The 22,594-nt window shown below is 38.4% G+C and overlaps 1 protein-coding gene and 1 pseudogene across 11 annotated transcripts in view; one reads left to right on the top strand and one right to left on the bottom strand.

Moving 5' to 3' along the window:
• Positions 1-22,594, bottom strand: part of CSNK1G1 (casein kinase 1 gamma 1) — a 141,068-nt gene that overhangs the window by 79,238 nt on the left and 39,236 nt on the right. For all 11 annotated transcript variants that reach the window (XR_008657684.2, XM_055278176.2, XM_055278169.2 and 8 more), the window contains exons 2-3: positions 20,285-20,325; positions 12,617-12,686 (exon numbers count right to left, since the gene is read on the bottom strand). Coding sequence is in view for 10 of the 11 variants with exons in the window: in XM_055278176.2 (XP_055134151.1) it covers positions 12,617-12,686; positions 20,285-20,325 (111 nt within the window). In the remaining variant the exon portion in view is untranslated. The remainder of the gene's footprint in view (positions 1-12,616; positions 12,687-20,284; positions 20,326-22,594) is intronic.
• Positions 9,309-9,856, top strand: LOC129482402 (large ribosomal subunit protein eL21-like; annotated as a pseudogene).

The following is a 22,594-nucleotide window of genomic DNA, read 5'->3' as shown; positions in this document are numbered from 1 at the left end:
ATACCAGAAAATACAGACAGGTAAGTCAACAAAACCAGACAAATAATTCATGATATAAACTAGAAATTCAACAAAGAGATAGATATAAAAAAGAACCAAACAGATATCCCACAGATGAAGAATTCGATGAATTAAATAAAAAGTACCACAGAAAGTTTCAACAGCAGACTTAAGCAGAAGAAAGTCTCTGAGCTTGATGACAGGTCATTTGAAACTACTCAGTGAACAGAACAAAACAAAATAAGGCGGGAGCAATGGTTCATGCCTGTAATCCTAGCACTCTGGGAGGCTGAGGTGGGTGGATCACTTGAGGTCAAGAGTTCGAGACCAGCCTGGCTGACATGGTAAAACCTTGTCTCTACTAAAAATACAAAAATTAGCCGGGCATGGTGGCACATGCCTGTAATCCCAGCTACCCGGGAGGCTGAGGAAGGAGAATAGCTGGAACCCCGGAGGCGGAGACTGCAGTGAGCTGAGATTGCGCCACTGCACCCCAGCCTGGGCGACAGAGTAAGACTCCGTCTCAAAAAACAAAACAAAACAAAACAAAAATAATGAAAAAGAGTGAAGAAAGCTTACAAGACTTATGGGACACCATTAAGTGAACAAATATGCATATTATATGACTTCTAGAAGAAGAGATGAAAAAAGGCATAGAATACCTATTTAATGAAATAACAACTGAAAATTTTTCATGACTAAGGAGAGATATGAACATCCGGGTCCAGGGAGCTCAAAGGTTCCTAAATATATTTAACCCAAAAAGGTCCACTTTATATTATAGTCCTAAATTATGAAAAGTCAAACACAAAGACAGTACTCTAAAAACAGCAAGAAAAAAGAGTCAAGAAAATTATAAGGGAATAACAGCAGATCTCTCAGTGGAAACCTTACGGGCCAGGAGAGAATGGAATGATATGTGTAAAGTAATGGAGAGAAAAAAAAAAAAACTCTCAGCCAAAAATACTACATATAGCAAAGCTATCCTTCAGAAATGAGAAAGCAATAAAGTCTTCCCCAGACAAGCAAAAACTGAAGGAATTTGTCACCACTAGACTGGCCTTACAACAAATGCTCAAGAGAATCCTGCATTTGGAGGTCAAAAGATGATAATTACCATCATAAAAATATGTAAATCTATAAAACTCACTGATAAAGCAGATACACAAAGGAGAAAGAGAAAAAGAAAAAGAATCAAACCGTATCACTACAGAAAACTACCAAGTTGCGATGATTAACAATAAGAGAAGACAGGAACAAAGAATATATAAAGCAACCAGAAAAAGATTTAACAAAATGAGAGGAGTAATTCCTCACCTGTGAAAAATAGCCTTGAATATAAACCGATTACATTCCCCCACTTAAAAGATGCAGACTGGATGAAGAGATAAAAAACCATGACCCAACTATATACTGCCTACAAGAAACTCACTTCACCTATAAAGATATATACAGACTAAAAATGAAGGGATGGAAAAAGATATTCTACACAAATGGAAACCAAAAGCAAGGAGGAGTATATATATCAAAACATCTTAAGTTAAACCTGTAAAAAGGGACAAAGTAGGTAATTATACAATGATAAAGAGAACAATCCAGCAATAGGATATAACCAATTGTAAATATATGTGTGCTCAACATCATAGCACTCAGAAAGATAAAATATTATTGGATCTAATGGGAAAGATAGATTCCAACACGATAATTGTTGGGGGCTTCAACATCCCATTGGATTTAAACATCACTTTAGACCAAACAGACCTAACAGACATTTACAAAATGATTCATCCAACAGCTTCAGAGTATATTCTTTTCATCAGCACATGGAATATTATCCAGGACAGGCAACGTGTTAGGCCTCAAAACAAGTTTCAAAAAATTTAAAATAAATGGTATATCAAATATCTTTTCTGACCATAAGGAAATAAAACTAGAGATCAATAACAAGAGGAACTTTAGAAACTATATAAATACATGGAAATTCATGCTCCTGAATAACTATAGTGTCAATGAAGAAATCAAGATGGGGTATAGCAATAAACACATCAAAAAAGTAGAATTTCAAATAAACAACCTAATGATGCATATCAAGAAACTAGAAAAGAAAAAAAAAAGTCTAAATTCAGTAGAAGGAAAGAAATAATAAAGATAAGAGCAGAAATCAACAAAATTAAGACCAAAAGTTGCAAAAGATCAATGAAACAAAAAGTTATTTTTTTTAAAAAAAGACAGACAAAACCAACAAACCATTAGCTAGATTAACCAAGAAAAAAATGAGAAGACTCAAATAAAATCAGAAACGAAAAATGAGACATTACAACTGATACCACAGAAATACAAAGAATCATTAGAGACTATTTTGAACAACTATATGCTAATAAACTGGAAAATCTAATGGAAATGGATAAATTCCTGGACACATACCACCAACCAAAATTGAACCATGAAAAACAGACAACCTGAACTAATTATGAGTAATAAGACTGAAGCAGTAACTTCTTCCATCAAAGGAAAGGCCAGAACCTGATGGCTTCTGATATAGTTCAAATATTTGTCCCTGCTCAAATTTCATATGTAATTGTAATCTCCAATGCTGGAGGTGGGGCTCGGTGGGAGGTGTTTGAATCATGGCAGTGCTGTCTTCATGATAAGTGACTTCTCATTAGATCTGGTCATTTTCCCCCCACTTTCCCCCCACTCCCAGTCACTCTTGTTCCTGCTTTTGTATTGTGATGTACCAGTCCCCATTTTGCCTTCTGCTATGACTGTAAGCTTTCTGAAGCCTCATCAGAAGCCAAGCAGATGCCTGGTGCCATACTTCCTGTGCAGCCTGCAAAACCATGAGCCAATTAAACCTCTTTTCTTTATAATTTATACAGTCTCAGGTATTTCCTCATAGCAATGCAAGAATGGCCTCATACGGCTTCACTACTGAATTCTACCAGATTTACATCAAGAACTAATATAAATTCTTCTAAAACATTAGAAAAGTGAAGAGGAGAAAATTTTTCCAAACTCATTCTGAGTCCAGGATTATCCTGATGCCAAAGCTAGACCAGGACACAACAGCAAAAGAAAACTACACAGCAATATTCCTCATGAACACAGATGCAAAAGTTCTTAACAAATACTAGCAAACCAAATCCAACAATGTATAAAAGAGATAATTCACCATGATCAAGTGGGATTTATTCCAGGGATGCAAGAATGATTCAACATACATAAATTAACATATGAGATAAATCTCATGAGTAGAATGGACAAAACCATATGATCATCTCAATAGACACAGAAAAGGCATCTGATAAAATTCAACATCCTTTCATGATTAAAAAAAAAAATCCTCGGCTGGGCGCGGTGGCTCTCGCCTGTAACCCAAGCACTTTGGGAGGCTTTAAGGAGGGCAGATCATGAGGTCAAGAGATCGAGACTATCCTGGCCAACATGGTGATACCCTGTCTCTACTAAAAATACAAAAATTAGCTAGGTGTGGTGGCGTGTGCCTGTAATCCCAGCTACTCAGAAGGCTGAGGCACGAGAATCGCTTGAACCAGGGAGGCAGAGGTTGCAGTGAGCCAAGATTGCACCACTGCACTCTAGCCTGGGAGACAAAGCGAGACTCTATCTCAAAGAAAAACAAAATGAAACCAAAAAAACCCTCAACAAACTAGGTACAGAAGGAACATACCTCAATGCAACAAAGGTCATATAGGACAAATACAGCTAACATCATTCCAAACAGGGAAAAGCTGAATTTCTCCTCAAAAAATTGGAACAAGACAGGATGCCCACTCTCACCACTCTAATTCAACATAGTACTAGAAGTACTATCCAGAGCAAACAGGCAAGAATAAGACATAAAGGGCATCCAAATTGAAAAGGAGGAAGTCGAATTGTCCCTATATGCAAGTGACATGATTGTATATGTGGAAAATCCTAAAACTGCCACCAAAAAAATTCTCAAAATGAATTTAAAAATTTAGTCAAGTTGCAAGATACAAAAGCAACATACAAAAATTACTAGCCATGTGCCTGTAGTCCCATCTACTCAGGAGGCTGAGGCAGTAGGATCACTTGAGCCTGAGAAGTGGAGGTTGCAGTGAGCTGAGATCATACCACTGCACTCCAGCCTGGGTGACTGAGTGAGACCCTGTTTCAAAAAAATAAATAAATAGGCCGGGCATGGTGGCTCACATCTGCAATCCCAGCACTTTGGGAGGCCTAGGCGGGTGGATCACCTGAGGTCAGGACTTCGAGAACAGCCTGGCCAACATGGTGAAACCCCGTCTCTACTAAAAATACAAAAACTAGCTGGGTGTGGTGGTGGGCACCTGTAATCCCAGCTACTTGGGAGGCTGAGGCAGAAGAATTGCTTGAACCTGGGAGGCAGAGGTTGCAGTGAGCTGAGATCGCGCCACTGCACTCCAGCCTGGGTGACAGAGCGAGACTCTGTCTCAAAAAATAAAAATAAAATAAGAAATAAAAAAATTAGTAGCATCTCTACATCCCAATAACAAACTAGTGGAAAAAAATCAAGAAAGCAATTCCATTTACAATAGCTACAAATAATACCTAGGAATAAATTCAACCAAGGATATGAAAGATCTCTACAAGGGAAACTATAAAACACTGGTGAAGGAAACTGAAAAATTAAAAAAAAAAAAAAAGTGTGGGCCGGGGGGGCATCCCTTGTTCATAGATTGGAAGAATATTGTAAAAATATTAATAATACCAAAAGCAATCTATAGCTTCAACACAATTCGTATCAAAATACCAATGACATTCTTCACAGAAATAGAAAAAAAATCCTAAAATTCTTATGTAATCACAAAGTCTCTGAATAGCCAAAGCAATCCTGAGCAAAAAGAACAAAGCAAGACCAGGCATAATGGCTCACACCTGTAATCCCAGCACTTTGTGAGGCTGAGGCAGGTGGATCACTGGAGTCCAGGACTTTGATGCCTGCCTGTGTAACATGGCGAAACCCTGCCTCTACAAAAAGTTAGCAGGGCGTGGTGAGGGAGGCTGAGGCTGTAGTGAGCCGTGATCACACCACTGCACTACAGCCTGGGTAACAGAGTAAGACCCTGTATCAAGGTGGGGGGAAAAAAAAGAACACAGCTAGAGGCATCACCCACTAATCATGCACTACCTGATGTCAAAATATACTACAAAGCTACAGTAACCAAAGAGCATGTTACTGGCATAAATAGACAAACGGACCAAGGGAAGAGAGGAGAGAACCCAGAAATAAACCCACATATTTGGAACCAGCTAATTTTCAACAAAGGTGCCAAGAACATTCAGTAGGGAAAGGATGATCTGTTTAGAAAAATAAAACTAGACCCCATCTCTAACTATACAAAAAAAAAATCAAATCAAAATGGATTAAAGACTTAGATGTAAGACCTGAAACTATGAACCCACTAGAAGAAAACATTGGGGAAATGCTTCATGACATTGGTCTGGGCAAAATCCTTCAGGTAAGACCTCAAAAACACAGGCAACAGAAGTAAAAATAAACAAATGGAATTTCATCAAGCTAAGAAGCTTCTGCACAGCAAAGGAAACAACTGAGTGAAAAGACAACAAGTAGAATAAGAGAAAATATAATATATGCAAACCATGTATCTAATAAGGGATTAATTAATAGCCAGGATATATATGCAATTCAAACAACTCAATAGCAAAAAATAGTAACAATAATAATCTGATTTAAAAATGGGCAAATGATCTTCATAGCCATTATCAAAATCAGTTTATCAAAAACGTGTGTACGTCCATGTTTATTACAGCACTATTCATTATAGCAAAGATATGCAATTAACCTAACTGTCCATTAACAGATAAAGGATAAAGAAAATGTGGTACATATACACAAGGAAATACTATTCACCCATAAAAAAAGAATGAAATTTACACCTGTAATCCCAGCTCTCAGGGAGGCGAGGTGGGAGGATAGTTAGAGCCCAGGAGTTTGAGACCTGACTGGGCAGTATAGCGAGACCCCATTCTCCATAAAAAGGAAAAAAAGAGACACACACACAAAAAAGAATGAAATTCTGTCATTTGTAGCAACACAGATGGAACTGGAGGCCTTTATAATAACTGAAATAAGCTAGCCAGGGAAAGACAAATATCACATGTTCTCGCTCATGTGAAAACTTAAAAAGTTGATCTCATATAGAATGATGGTTACCAGAGGCTGGGAATGGTTGAGTGTGGGGAGGATGAAGAGAGCTTGGTTAATGGGTACAAACATACAGTTAGAAGCAATAAATTCTAGTGTTGATAGCACAGCAGAGTGACTACAGTTAACAATAATTTATTGTATATTTCAAAATAGCCAGAAGAGTAGATTTGAAATGTTCCCAACACAAAGAAATGGTAAATGTTTTGAGGTAATGAGTATCTTAACCACCCTGACTTGATAATTACACATAGGTATGCATGTATCAAAATATCACATATATCCCATAAATAGGTATATTATGTATCAATTTTAAAAATGAACCACCTACTAGGTATTTAACAAGTTAATTGGCTTTCTCTGCCCAGTGAGATTTTGTTTTGACTCCTGCATTTGTGAAGTTTCAATTAGCGTCTTGTTAAGGCTGGACACAGTGGTTCATGCCTGTGATCCCAGCACTTTGGGCAGCCAAAGTGAGAGGATCACCTGGGGCCAAGAGTTCAAGACCAGCCTGGTCAACATAGTGAGACTCCATCCCTACCAAAAACTAAAAATATTAGCCAGCTATGGTGCATTGCGCCTGTAGTCCCAGCTACTTGGGAAGCTGAGGTGAGAGGATCATTAGAGCCAAAGAATTTGAGGCTGCAGTGAGCTACGACTGCACCACTACACTCTAGCCTCAGAATCAGAGCAAGAGTCTATTTCTCAAAAAAAAGAAGAAAAAAAGGAAAAAAAGGGAGGGGGGAATCTTGTCATTTTTTAATTTGAGGATTAGCTTCTCCTTTATAAGAGAACCAAAGCAGAAGAGTCACTAGCTTACAATAGCTGCTGGGAAGCCAGGATATGGCAGCCTAGACTTAGAAATTTCTAGTTATGTCAGAGATCGCCATTTTCCTGTCATTTACTGCAAAGAATCCTATCATCCTGCCGTATACCTACCCTCTAAACCCTCAATCCTCTTTCATTTGCTCTGGTCCTTGCTGACTCATCCCCTCCCCCCGTTTTTCCTCCCACTTCAGCTGCACACTTAGTTCTGACTTATTCATCTTCTATTCAATTACCGAACATGTACCACACTGCTGTCATGTAGTCAGCCCATACCTAGCTATGGAGTCATTCTCATACTGTCACTCTTCCTAATATGGATCTGTTTCGGCCACAGGCTCTTTCATATCTCTGCCCCAAACCTCTCATCCACCAAATCTTGTTCCTGTGTGCTAGAATACAAGCAAAAGTGAGAACTATGCTGGAAAAAAGATTTGTGGATTGGAAAATTTTTAAATTGATAATGTATGTATCTTCCTATGTAAAAGACCCTAAGGGAATACTAAAACCTAAAATCATTCCCATAAAAAGAAAAGAAATTAAAACTTGCCTATGGTGACCATAATACAATTAACATAACATTGATGATTGAAGAAAATAAGAAAAATAGTTATAAGATTTTACAATTTGGTTTCTATAAGAAATGAAAAAATGATAGCTAACAGGAAAATAAAATGCTTATTCTCAGTTTCAAGGTTCTCATGGTCCCCTTTACTTTCTTCCCTGATTATCTTGGAGATATCAATTCTTAAGCATTAAGTCTTGAAAATCTTGGTGGTAAAACTGCAATCAACAAACAAAGCTTGAAAAGTGTGACCACTCAGTAGAAAACAAAGTGGAATGGAAGGGAAAGAGTTAGAGGTCACACAAGGAAAAGCAGAGACAATGTGGAAGACCTCCAACCAGAACCACGTTCACAATTATCCAGTGCTGTCATTTTTGTTCTATCTCTACATAATTAGAGAATTGGTATGAATTTCTAGATCAGGTCGTCAATGTGAAACTGGGGTCCAAAAGGCCAAGGTAATGATTAAGAGTTGGGTGCTGAAGAAAATGGTCATAGTCCCAGGACAACAAAAAAGTTCCTATTTTAGGAATTTAATGTCTCAAGCTCTGGATATCGCAGCAATAGGTATTCTTTAAATTCATAATCAATCATTTCTCCCAAATAATTTCATACATTTATTTTATAAGTAATGATTAATTCACTGAACAAACCTAAGTCATAATAGGCTTTTTGTTTAAGTATTCCTTGTCAGGAAATTCAAATATTTTATAATTCATTGGACAGTAATGAACAATGACAGACAAAACACTAGTGAGTAAAAACACTAATTATGTTACTGTGGTCTTTGTGTGGCTTTGGCACAAAAGGTTGTTTATTTACAATGCTGCAACATCACCTTGGTAATGAAAAGAGTGGCATATGTGCACTGGCTGCTCAAATATTAACTACCAATGAGTCACACTTGCAGCTGAGAACTTACTCTGAAAAAAATAGGGGGAGGAATGCTGTGCCTGTAAGTTTAAAACAAGCTCTGGTGTTCATGCTCACGTTTACAATGACACATGATGAAATCTTGTCTATTTTCTTGTCAATTGATCTTCTTTCAAAATAAATTTCCTTTTTTTAACCATCACAAGGAATATTTTTATTAATAACATTGGTAAAAATCTAAAAAGGCAAGCTTGTTAAATCTTCCTAACTTCTTTCTGCCACTGAACTACTTGCTAACTGCTTACTATGTGACAGAATGACATCACACCAGGCCTTAAGATACACTTGAGATACAAGGGTGAAGAAGACACAAGCCTTGTTTTCAAGGAGCTTATAATCTTATGGCAGGGAGTGGGGAGAGTGGAACCAATATGCAATTACAATAAAAAAATAGTCAACGCCTAATTATCAATAGGATAATATAATCAGGATTTTAAAAATATCCCAATGTTCTTCCTCATCTGGACTCTGGAAAAAATAAAATAAAAAATATGGCCAGGCACGGTGGCTCACGTCTGTAATCCCAGCACTTAGAGAGGCTGAGGCAGGCAGATCACGAGGTCAGGAGATCAAGACCATCCTGGCCAACATGGTGAAACCCCATCTGTACTACAAAAATACAAAAAATTGGCCAGGTGTGGTGGCTCACGCCTGTAATCCCAGCACTTTGGGAGGCCGAGGCAGGCGGATCACAAGGTCAGATCGAGACCATCCTGGCTAACACGGTGAAACCCCGTCTCTACTAAAAATACAAAAAAAAAAAAAAACCACCATTCGGCCGGAACCGCCATCTTCCAGTAATTCACCAAAATGACAAATACAAAGGGAAAGAGGAGAGGCACCCGACATATGTTCTCTAGGCTTTTTAGAAAACATGGAGTTGTTCCTTTGGCCATGTATATGCGAATCTATAAGAAAGGTGATATTGTGGACATCAAGGGAATGGGTACTGTTCAAAAAGGAATGCCCCACAAGTGTTACCATGGCAAAACTGGAAGAGTCTACAGTGTTACCCAGCATGCTGTTGGCATTGTTGTAAGCAAACAAGTTAAGGGCAAGATTCTTGCCAAGAGAATTAATGTGCGTATTTGAGCACATTAAGCACTCTAAGAGCCAAGATAGCTTCCTGGAACGCGTGAAGGAAAATGATCAGAAAAAGAAAGAAGCCAAAGAGAAAGGTACTTGGGTTCAACTAAAGTGCCAGCCTGCTCCACCCAGAGAAGCACACTTTGTGAGAACCAATGGGAAGGAGCCTGAGCTGCTGGAACCTATTCCCTATGAATTCATGGCATAATAGGTGTTAAAAATAAATAAATAAATAAAGCACCTCTGGGCTGTATAAAAAACAAAAAAACAAAAAAAAACTAGCCGGGCATGGTGGCGGGCACCTGCAGTCCCAGCTACTCGGGAGGCTGAGGCAGGAGAATGGCGTGAACCCGGGAAGCAGAGCTTGCAGTGAGCCGAGATCGTGCCACTGCACTCCTACCCCCTGGGCAACAGAGCGAGACTCTGTCTCAAAAAAAAAAAAAAAAAAAAAATATATATATATATATATATGTATATATACACAAAAAATTAGCCGGGCATGGTGGTGCATGTCTATAGTCCCAGCTACTCGGGAGGCTAAGGCAGGGGAATCACTTGAACCTGGGAGGCGGAAGTTGCAGTGAGCCGAGACAGTGCCACTGCACTCCAGCCTGGCGACAGAGCAAGACTCCATCTAAATTTAAAAAACAATAAATAAATGGCAAACTTGGGCCTAATATGAAGAACTTCAAATACACTGGACTTTCCCACATTAAATTAGCCTGAAGACTGGTGAACTCTATGATTAGAACTAAGTAGTCAAGCCGATTTAGATTACTATAAGAAAATCCTAAAAGCAATTCTTACACTAGGGGGTAGGGGTAGCGAGGGGATTTGAAACAGATAACTAAAGCATTTCCTATCTTGGAAGAGTCTGTAGCTACCTTGTTAGTTGCAGGCAAGGGTATTAAGACGATGCCCACCGCAGCTGTTTTAGGAGTAGTGGGTGATCTCAAGAAGCAGAAAAGAGGCCAGTAGTCACCACTGAACTGCATATAAGACCTAGAAGGCTTTGTGACCTTTATATGTTTGTTAGAAAAGGTATTGGGAGACAGACCAACGATGGCCAGCCTACCTATGAGTCAACAGTTGGCCTAACCAGTACAACAGAGCCCTCCTATTCCCACTCATGACAATGATGGATGTACCAGTCTCAGAGATTCCAGTTTTTCCTTGCTGCTTAAGTGAAAAGCAATTTGTATAGTCACCTTCCCTCTAATGCCCTCCCTGTTTACTCCTCATTTTCAGTGCACAGAGAATGCTGAAACTTCAAGAGCTTGCAATTTTCTGTATTTGGGGAGAGTACCAACCCAGCAGCACAGATGTTATTCCTACCTAACAAATTCATTAGATTTTTTGGCTCTATATTGAAAAGGGAAGATTGGTCTGATTTGGTGGATCTATTTGAAAGGGCTTACAGAGGAAATCCTGAAAACTGGCCTGTCCACTTCCCCATTTAAACTTCTAAGCTGGACTGGATTAAGCATGTTTTTACCTGACCCTTAGATTTATAAGACATATACAAACATGCTTATCATAAATGGGCTGTGACAGTCTTTTCCCTAAAACTTATGAAACCTAGAATAACTTAACAACATTATGAAACCAGGAATGTAAGAAGAACAACAATTAAAATGTAGTCTTGGGGCATCTGGGAAGATAAGCCTCAAGTTATGTATACACCCTGTGAACTCAGTTGCCAGTCTTAAATCTTATGCCAAAAACACTCCAATGAATTAACAAATATATACTGAGAGGCTACTGTGAGCAAGAATTCATATTAAGTTCAATGAAAGACAAGTCCATTGTGGGCTTCCTGAGTTATAACTATAGTTGATTATTGCTATAGTCAGGGTATAATAAAACTTGAATAATACACAATGACTCATATAATTCTAAATATTTTAGGAAGTAGAACTCAAATTCCTTCAGTAGTACCTTCAATAGGATTACTTGAAATAGAAACCAACAGTATGATGGCTCATGCCTGTAATCCCAGCATTTTGGGAGGCTGAAGGCAGGAGATCACTTGAGCCCAGGAGTTCAAGACCAGCCTGGGCAACATGGCAAAACCCCATCTCCACTAAAAATACAGAAAATTAGCCTGGTGTGGTGGTGCATGCCTACAGTCCCAGCTACTCAGGAGGCTGAGGCAGGAGAACTGCTTGAGCCTAGGAGGTCAAGGCTGCAGTGAGCCGTGATCGTGCCACTGCACTCCAGCCCGAGTGATGGGAGTGAGACCCTGTCTCCAAAACAAGAAAGAAAGAAAGAAAAAAAATAGAAACCGAGCTTTAGTCATTCACATAAAACCTGTCACAGTGAAGGGGGCATAAAGCAGAGGAAATTCTACTAATGTCAAATAGTGAAAATGGCTCTGAAAGATTTCATCTTCTGAGAGACTTGTCCCTACAGGTAAACATTAGCAAAACATTTTTCTGGAAGCCAGTAAGATATTTGAGAAATTAGAGCTTTTAGGTAAAAACAAACATTTTTTAAAGTGATTAGCTTAATTTTTAAAAATTGTCAAAGGTCATAGGTTATTACAATCATATGGATAGCTCTTGCAAATTAATGAGAACAATGGATAAAATGACAGTGCTGTAGTATTTCAGAATGTATATTTTAGTATGTCTTCAAAACAGATAAACCACCTCAATGTGGTAAAGTATATTTTGCAAATTACCAACATTTCCTCCTTTCTCTTGGTATAAGTAAAGAAATGAAAAGAGAATGAACTGCTGAAAAGCAAATCCTTCACACTATGAGTATTTGACAAGTGGAAGGCATCTGCAAGTTGGTCTGTGGGCATAGTCATAGCAACACAGTTCCCCTGTCAACTCAACTCCAGGAACCAGAGTGCAAGTAGCTTTGTGGTTGACTGTGTTTATTTACCTATCGGCAAGCAGGGGAGATAGATGGTTTGGTGAAAAGGGTAAACCAGACAAAAAAATTTGTATATTTTAGGGCTTCCAGCTAAGCTACATGCTAAGTAAGTGGAGAGAAAAAACTTGACTTACCTGCACTGCCAAGCTGTTTATAAAATCTGTACTCTAAATGAAGCTGTGGAGCACGTGATTTTATTGGTTCCTGAAATCCAAAAAGAAAAACTGTGATCAGATTTAAACAAATGGGATTCTGTGATCAGATTTAAACAAATGGGATTCTTCCATTCTTAAATTTTTGGAGTAAACGAGGGCTAAGATCACCCAATGTTTGAGAGATAATATCCATATATAAGAGCCTTTTCTAACCACAATTGGTCTTAGACAGTATAGCTAAGAGAAGGTGAAGGTGAATTACATACAACTCCTTCCATGGATAGTTAAATAAAAATAGACTTTGCATGAGCTATCATTCAAGGATACCTTTCTTGCAATGAAATATTCTCCTGATATGTATTCTCCCAGGAAACTTGATGCCAAATCTTTAAATAAAAAAATACCAGAATGTATTTCCTGCTTGTTTTGTTCTGAATTTTGGGTGGTTCATGGTTTTATTATTTTTAGAAAAATAATGCATGCTCAGAAGAAAATTCAAATATACAAAAATTAGGAAGAAAGTAAAAATCATCTGTGATCCTGTCACTTTAAAGAGAGGCACTATTAACATTTTAGTGAATGTCTTTCAAAGTACTTATTTATCTATATATGTATTAATATATATAATATAGACTAATGAACTTAATTTTATATAAATGAGATTATAATATATTTGCTGTTCATTAATGTGCTGTTGTTGAATTCAACAATGTAATAACATTTTCCCATGGCAGTAAATAAACGTGTATAATTTCTTTTTTTTTTTTTTTAAAGATAGGGTCTCGCACACCGCAGTTGAAACCTCCCAGGCTCAAGTCATCCTCCTATCTTAGCCTCCCGAGTGGCTGGGACCACAAGTGTGTGCCACCACTCACAGCTAATTTTTAATTTTTTGTAGAGATAGGATCTTACTATGTTGCCTAGGCTGATCCCAAATTCCTAGGCTCAAGCAATTCTCCCACTTCAGCCACCCAAAGTGCATAAGCCACTGCGCCTGGCTTATATTATTTTTAATGGTTTAAGTATTGCCCTGTATGTGGATATGTATTTATGTATGTATGTATACACACCCTCCCCATAATTTTTGGACACGTGAACAGTTTTCATTTTCCAATATTATGAACAATGCTTTTAGGAACATCCTTATGTATATTTCTTTTTAAACTATTGAGAATTAAAGATTGTAAATGCAATTAAAATACGTAACTTCAATCAATGTGGTGTTCAAGTTTCCAAAAATGGAGTTTTCTAAAAACCTCAGAGATAAAGCAGCCAAACAACCATACTTTGCTCTATACCAGTTGAGCAACTGGCTGGTTGATTATTCTAAACTGACAGTGTACTGGGCAACTGGCAACAAGAAAACCAAACATTACCCTAAACACATTATAATCTCTCTTTAAAAGCTCAACACTAGCTGACATGGTGGCTCATGCCTGCCAACCCAGCACTTTCAGAGGCTGAGGCAGGAGGATCACTGGAGACCAAGAGTTAGAGACCAGCCTGGGCAACACAGCAAAACCTCATCTTTACAAATAAATAAACAAAATAGGACAGGCATGGTGGCTCATGCCTGTAATCCCAGCACTTTGGGAGGCTGAGACAGCAGAACTGTTTGAGCCCAGGAGTTAGAGACCAGCCTGGGCAACACAGAGAGACCCTGTCTCTACCAAAAATTAAAAAATTAGCCTGGCAGGGCGGCATGCTCCTATAGTCCCAGCTACTCAAGAGGACGAGGTGAGAGAATTGCTTGAGTCCCAGAGATCAAGACTGCAGGGAGCTGTGATTGTGCCACTGTACTCCAGCCTGAGCAACAGAGTGAGACCTTGTCTTAATCAATCAATAAATAAAATAAAGCTCAACATCTGCATACCCGTTAGGATGGCTATTATCAAAAACAGAAAAATAACAAGTGTTGATGAGGATGTGGAGAAACTGGAACCTTTGTGCACTGCTGATGGGAATGCAAAATGGTGCGACTGCTCTGGAAAATGGCATGGCAATTTTTCAAAAAATTAAACACAGAATCATTATGATTTACAATTCTATTTCTGGATAGATGCTCCAAAGAAGTGAAAGCAGGAACTCAGATTTATTTGTACATCCATGTTTATAGCATTATTATTCACAATAACTAAAAGGTGGAAGCAACCTAAGTGTGCATAATTGGATGAATGGATAAACAAAATTGGGTATATACATATGGTGAAGTATTATTCAACCTTAAAAAGGAAATTCTGACACATGCTACAAAATGGGCAAACCTTGAGGACATCATGCTCAGTGAAATAAGCCAGTTACAAAGGACAAATATTGCATGAGTCCACTTAATATTAAGTACCTAGTAGCCAGGCGCAGTGGCTCACGCCTGTAATCCTAGCACTTTGGGAGGCTGAGGCTCAGGAGTTCGAGACCAGCCTGGGCAACACGGTGAAACCCCGTCTCTACTAAAATGCAAAAAATGAGCCAGGAGTGTCAGCGTGCGCCTGTAGTCTGAGCTACTAAGGAGGCTGAGGCAGGAGAATTGCTTGAACCCGGCAGGTGGAGATTGCAGCGAGCCTAGATCGCACCACTGCACTCCAGCCTGGGCGACAGAGCAAGATGCCGTCTCCAAAAAAACAAACAACAAAAAAAATTAAGTATCTAGTGTAGTCAAATTCATAGAGACAGACAGAATGGTGGTTGCCAAGGGGTTGTGGGGAGGGGAGAATGAAGAGTTAGTGTTTAACAGATACAAAATTTCAGTTAGGGAAGATGAAAAAGTTCTGGAGATGGATGGTGGTGACGGTTGTACACCAATGTAAATGTACTTAATGCCATTGAACTTTTTTTTTTTTTTTTTTTGAGACGGAGTTTCACTCTTGTTGCCCAGGCTGGAGTGCAATGGCATGATATTGGCTCACCACAACCTCCGCCTCCCGGGTTCAGTGATTTTCCTGCCTCAGCCTCCCAAGTAGCTGGGATTACAGGTATGCGCCACCACGCCTGGCTAATTTTTGTATTTTTAGTAGAGATGGGGTTTCTCCATGTTGGTCAGGCTGGTATCAAACCCCTGACCTCAAGTGATCCGCCTGCCTTGGCCTCCCAAAGTGCTGGGATTACAGGCGTGAGCCACGGCACCTGGCCAATGCCACTGAACTTTAAAAAATTGTTATAGTGGTAAATTCTGGATATCATCTGTTATTAGATATTATTTTCTCCTATTCCTTTCCATGGGTTGCCCTTTTTAGAATTCTGTTGACAGTGTGCAAAAGTTTTAAATTTTGCTGAAGTCCAACTTAGCTAGTTTTTTTCTTTTGTTGTCTGTGATTTTGGTGTCATATCCAAGAAATCACTGCCAAATCCAATGTCATGAAGCTTTTCCCATGTGTATTCTAGTAAAAGTATTATAGTTTCAATCTTACATTTAGGTCTTTGATCCACTCTGAATTAATTGTTGAATAAAATGTAAAGTAAGAATCCAACTTCACTGTTAAGTGGGTATCCAGTTTTTCTAGCATCCTTTGTTGAAAAGACTGTCCTTTCCCCCACTGAATAGTTATTTGTCTTTTTTTTTTTTTTTTTTTTTTGAGATGGAGTCTTACTCTGTCACCCAGGCTGGAGTGCAATGGCACAATCTCAGCTCACTACAACCTCCACCTCGCGGGTTCAAGCAATTCTTCTGCCTCAGCCTCCCAAGCAGCTGGGACTACAGATGCACACCACCACACTCGGCTAATTTTTGTATTTTTAGTAGAGACGAGGTTTTACCATACTGGCCAGGCTAGTCGCAAACTCCTGACCTCATAATCCACCCACCTCAGCCTCCCAAAGTGCTGAGATTACAGGCATGAGCCACCGCACCCAGCCTATTTGTCTTATGTTTAGGACAGACTCCAAGGAAGGAGATTCCATAACTTCCCTCGATAACTCATGCTGATGTTGAACAAGTTTCATGGTTTGGAACACTTTTATATTATACTCAAATCTCACTACTGAAACTTAAGCCTATTTTTCTTAAGTCCTCAGCAAAAAAATAAAAAAGCTTCTCAATAACCTCGAATACTATTAAGTAGCTCTCTTCAAATAACAAAACAATCCAATCATTTCCTAGACTTTCTTTTCTCAGGTAAAGTAATTTCAAATTCCTTTCACCTTTCCTCATTGGTCCTAGTTTTTAATTCTTTGATCATCTTTGAAGGCTCTTTCCTGAATCCATTTGAAGTTTTCTGCATTTTTCTTAAGATATAGAATCCATTAATCAAAGAATTCAGAAGTTTCTCTGAAGTTGTCTAGTCTATCCCTCTGCTTCTAGGAAGATTGTCTCTAAATCAATTCAGGCCAGACTGGAATGTTCATATCTGTAGGAAGCGCTATGAAGAAAGAACTCATATCCTTCTTTGAGTATAAAATCAGCAATCATTAGAGTTGGACTTCAAGTGTCTCAAGACTTTCAGTCAAAAGAAAAGTACATAAGACTAATTATACTGTAGAGTCCCTTTCTTATTTATCTCTTCAGATAGAGAGGTATCATATCAGTCTTGTGTCTCCATTTGGTTGCAGATATTCCACTGAATCACTGTCAAAGCAGCCAGGTATAGAATTTTTCCATTAGCAAAATAACTAAGAATTCACAAGGAACCAAACAGAAACAGTGATGACAAATCAACATGGAACTAGAAGTTGATCAAAACACTAGAAAAGGGACTATTCTTTCCAGAGAAATCGCTTTTGGATTCTGACAAACCACAGAGGCAATGAATTTTAAAAACCACACATCCTTCCTCAAATATTATACTCTCAATCTTCATGCTGGAAAGCATAATAGAAAATATTCAATCCGACATTGGGTAGCCAAGCTAGTAAATTAAAAATGCAAAACTCCATAGAGTTCAAGGGTTGAAAGGCATACACATCACATATATTCAGACATGAGGATCTTATTATGAAGACTGAGAGAATTACACACTTCAGCCAACTCCTTAGCACATGGCCATAGCCTGCTCAGCCAATTGGGCTTCAAGGTGCTTTTCTGGAAGCACTATAAGTAGAAAGCATTGGAAAACTCAGTCTACAGACTGCAGAAGGCAGCAATATTAGCAGCACAGAGATTTTTTTTTAAACCCAATTGTTAGAAAACCTCTGGTAAAAAGAACCCTAGAAATGTGGGTGATGGATAAAGGAGGGGCTCATTACACTATTTTGTTTACTTTGTGTATGATTTTTTTTAAGGTTTTTAGAAATCTAAGAAATCTAAGAAAAAAGAGTCCACAATGAAGATCCAAACAAAGTACAACTGAAACAGCAGCAGCAGAGCTTCCTTGCATTTCTGTGCCAGATGCTGATTACATTTCCATAGAGGGCTGTGCATTTGCCAGAATATTTGCCAGTTATTTTGGAAAACATATGCCTGTCTAAAATCCTAAACAAACAGCAGACAGCTACCTTATAGGAGTGTAGTGCTTATGGAAAATTTACCATTACAATCCAAAGAGCTCAATTACTGCCTTCATATCTCCCTTTGGAGAACAGAAGCCCAAAAACAAGAGTGAAAGCCTGTAGACAAATTGTTATCCTCTAAAATGCCTTTGAGACTTATTTGAAAGAGAAACGCGGTACTGAGTCACACCATACTAGATTTTAAGAGTTCCATTTTTAGCTTTAAATAGTGGCCATACAAAGCAGAATATAAGTTTTTAAAAAGGAAATGAAATGTAACGATCAATCATGTCAACAATATGTTATGTAAGCTTATCTATATAGGTTGATTGGTATAACCTGGCAGAAGAAATCAAGATGAAAGAACTGTCCCTAACAGAAAGCCTAACAAATATGTAGTAATGTGGCAAATTTTTAAAGTGTTTTAGGAAGTGCTTTGTTCTCTCAGTAGTCCCAAGTAATCAAAGATTATTCCAACTCATCAGAATAATAAAACAGAAAAAGTAAAAAAAGCAGGTGTACTAGAGAACACTTTTAAGAATAAACAAATTCCTATAAATTAAAAAATATGGTTAATCCTATTTTTTTGAGACAGGGTATCACTCTGTCACCCAGGCTGAGTGCAGAGTTGCAAGCAATCTCAGCTTACTGTAGTCTCGACTTTCTGGGCTCAGGTGATTCTTCCACATCAGCCTCCAAAGTAGTGGGGACTATAGGTGTGTGCCAGCATACCTGACTAATTTTTTGTATTTTTTGTAGAGACAGGGTTTCACCTTGTTGCCCAGGCTGGTCTTGAACTTCTGGGCTCAAGCAATCTGCCTGCCTTGGCTTCCTAAAGTGCTTAGATTACAGGCATGAGCCACTGCGTCTGTTCAGTTAATCCTCTAATATTCAATCTAAGAGGATATTTGACCTGCATTGTTACATGTATTACCTCTCTTCCTGCTCCCATCTATCCAACAAGAGTTCCAAGTCAAAATACAAAAATACTTGGTTTCCTAGAAGGTACCTGCTGCTTTAAGCCCTGCTCCCTGTCCGCCCACCCCTTTGTAGGGAAACACATCTGGTAACTGTCAGTTCCTCACAAGACAACCCTAACTCCTCCACAAGCAAGCTGGATGAGAAGAACGACCAATCACAGAACAAGTGTGGATGTGGTAAGTGCAATTCATTAGAAAATAACAATGCCAGGCATGGTGGCTCACGCCTGTAATCCCAGCACTTTGGGAGGCCGAGCTGGGCAACATGATGAAATCCCATCTCTACAAAAAATACAAAATTCGCCAGGTGTGGTGATGTGTAGTCTGTAGTCCCAGCTACTTAGGAGGCAGACTGAGGTGGGAAGATCGCTTGAGCCCAGGGGGCAGAGGTTGCAGTGAGCCAAGATCACATCACTGCACTCCAGCTTGGGCAACACTGTGAGACCCTGTCTCCAAAAAAAAATAAAAGAAAAGAATAGCATAGATTTCCTTCAATTTCCTTCAACCATTAACTCCTCTGGCTTCCAACTAATAAAACAAAGCTACCTGTAAATCCTGGGACACTTATATGAGGACAAACACAGAGTTTCGGTGAAGCTAGTCATATGAAACATTTCACATGAAAAAATGGTTTTGTTATCAACCTTAAACATAAGATAAAGAATTGTCTTTTAAAATTATTAGTCCTCAAAAATAATAAAATTATTACTTTTTTTTAATAGGGTATCATTTTCAATGACTAGTTTAATTATTCACAAGGTTAGTACTAATATACCAATTGACTTCTTTGCTTCTAATATGACCATATGGTATGTTTTTCATGCTTGACAGATTTTTAAGGCCATGATTAGATGATCAGTTATGATTTTCTTCTAAGTACAAAAAATAAATCAGTTAAGTTAGAGAAAAAACAGCAAAATTTTTGAATGATTTTATCTTTTTAATTAAGATACCTCTGTGAAAGATTAAGTTCACAGAATTACTAGTTCTTCCAGCCTTTTTTAATCAACTAATTTTTGAGTCATCATTGCTAACACTAAAGTTAGTATCATTTAACTATATAGTGTTATACAGTATACAGTGATTCACCACTGCAACACTATAATTGAAGAAAAATGTGGGATCATATACAAAAAAAATCCCAAACCATTAGCATTTTTGTGAATGAATGCTTAAAACTATTTCCTATAAAAAGATATAAGCAATGGGAGCACCAAAACATTAATTACCACAAACAGATTCTACTCACCAGTTTGATTGCTACATATTCATTGGTGTAGAGATTTTTACCTAAGAGGAAAGCAGAATGTATATGTTTTAGTGACATTTATTCTGGGAAAAGCAAAGCAAAATATTAGCTTACAGGGTCATGAGAAAGGTTATATTCCCAATGCTGTTCACATAAATGAAACTTGATTTATAAGTGAAAAGCTACAGAGATAATGAGATCTAGCAAGGCTAGAACAGCTTGAAAATTTAGAAATGTAAGCTACACCTGAGAATTTTCCTAAAAAAGAAAACAAATCTCTCTTACACACACACACACACACACACACACACACGTGCATATTAATGCTTCCCAACTATTAAGCCACAAGGCAATTCAAGAAGAAATGCCAGAATTTCAAACAGATTTTAGCTCTTGGCACAATAAACACAAACCTTCATTCTTTGAACTAACTGGCAAATAGAATTCTATATATTTTGTCATGGTATTTCGTGTCAACTTTGGATGGCATGAAGGATAGTGTGAATAAAACCAATTATTGCCCAAACCTACTTTTGGAGAATTCATCTACTGCTTGTAAGCAGATGATTCTCAAAGCTGTTTTGACTGTTCACCAGAACCAACAGCCTTATATCTTTAACTATTTACAGGAAACAGATCTTCAGCTAGACAACACTTACACATCTCAAAGTTCTTCCTGCAATAACGGTTTTTCCTTTAAACTTTCCTATTTCTACAAATGTAATCAATATTCCCAGACGTTTAGACTAAGAACTTGGAATGATGATGAGGGCCAGAGCAACGACATTCACTTAGTGAACCTGTAATATATGCTGGATACTCAGCTCCTCTCACCTCCCCAACCTCACTAATCCTTGGAAGCCTTAACTTTAATTCCTCCTGAGTGCTTAGTACATATCATGTAGTTTAGGCACTGCACTGAACTTCGTATCTCTTCTTTTTTTTTTTTTTTTTTTTTTTGAGACGGAGTCTCGCTCTGTCGCCCAGGCTGGAGTGCAGTGGCGCAATCTCGGCTCACTGCAAGCTCCGCCTCCCGGGTTCACGCCATTCTCCTGCCTCAGCCTCTCCGAGTAGCTGGGACTACAGGCGCCCGCCACCACGCCCGGCTAATTTTTTGTATTTTTAGTAGAGACGGGGTTTCACCGTGGTCTCGATCTCCTGACCTCGTGATCCGCCCGCCTCGGCCTCCCAAAGCGTATCTCTTCTTAAACGTTTGCCTTCTTATCTAGCTAGAGTGTAAATATCTTAAGGATAGGGATTTTAAGTTTTCTCAATACCCTATGGTGCTTAAGACCATGTTCAGCACATATAAGCCACTCAAAATCTCGACTGATTAAAAGTTATTGGTACTGTACATATAGTATGACTATTTTTAAAATATACCAGTAAATGTTATATTTCTGTAATACACAGCTGAATATATGTGCGTGAAAAAGAATATAAAAGGAATATAAAATAGTTTTACTATTTTAGTATTTTCTGATTTTTATATAATGCACATTGTTTTTATAAATAAAAAAACAAGCTGGGTGTCGTGTAATCCCAACACTTTGGGAGGCTGAGGCAGGTGGATCACTTGAGGTCAGGAGTTCAAGACCAGCCTGGCCAACATGGTGAAACCCTGCCTCTACCAAAAATACAAAAATTAGCCGGGGGTGGTGGTGAACGCTTGTAATCTCAGCTACTTGGGAGGCTGAGGCGGGAAAATCGCTTGAACCCAGGAGGTGTAGGCTACAGTAAGCCAAGATTACACCACTGTACTCCAGCCTGGGCAACAGAGTAAGACTCCGTCTCATAAATAAACAAACAAACACAAAAAGCTGCTTACAATACAAATTCTCATTTACAAACCTCTAGACAACAGAAGGCCCTCTGCAATATAACTACATCATTAAACTTTTCATACTGCCATCAGATTGCGAGTACCTTTATGTGTCAAAGAGTACACTAATTTAGGACTAATTTTTGTCTGCAAGTAAGATAAAAAGAAGACTAACAGGTTGGTTTCTTAGGTCAAACACCTAAGAAACCATAAGATGAATAACTTCTTTTTCTAGGGGAGCACAAGTAGAAAATAGGCATTTCTCTCATATATAGAGTGTTTGCATTAACCTTCTAAAGGTTACTTTATGTTTCTGATTAATGTTCCCACCAAAGCCATTTTAAAATATATTTCATGAAATTATAAAAAAGGATAGTAATAAGAGAGGAACAGATGAGGCAGTAACAAATAGCCAATTCCCAGGCAGATTAAAACTTTAATTTGGCCCAGGACTTCTTGCACACCAGATGTGATGCTGCGCAAAGATT

The sequence above is a fragment of the Symphalangus syndactylus genome, chromosome 5 (assembly GCF_028878055.3).
Source record: "Symphalangus syndactylus isolate Jambi chromosome 5, NHGRI_mSymSyn1-v2.1_pri, whole genome shotgun sequence".
Classification (NCBI taxonomy): domain Eukaryota; kingdom Metazoa; phylum Chordata; class Mammalia; order Primates; family Hylobatidae; genus Symphalangus; species Symphalangus syndactylus.
Note: the sequence above shows the minus strand (reverse complement) of the source record. Positions and strands in the feature narration are given on the sequence as shown.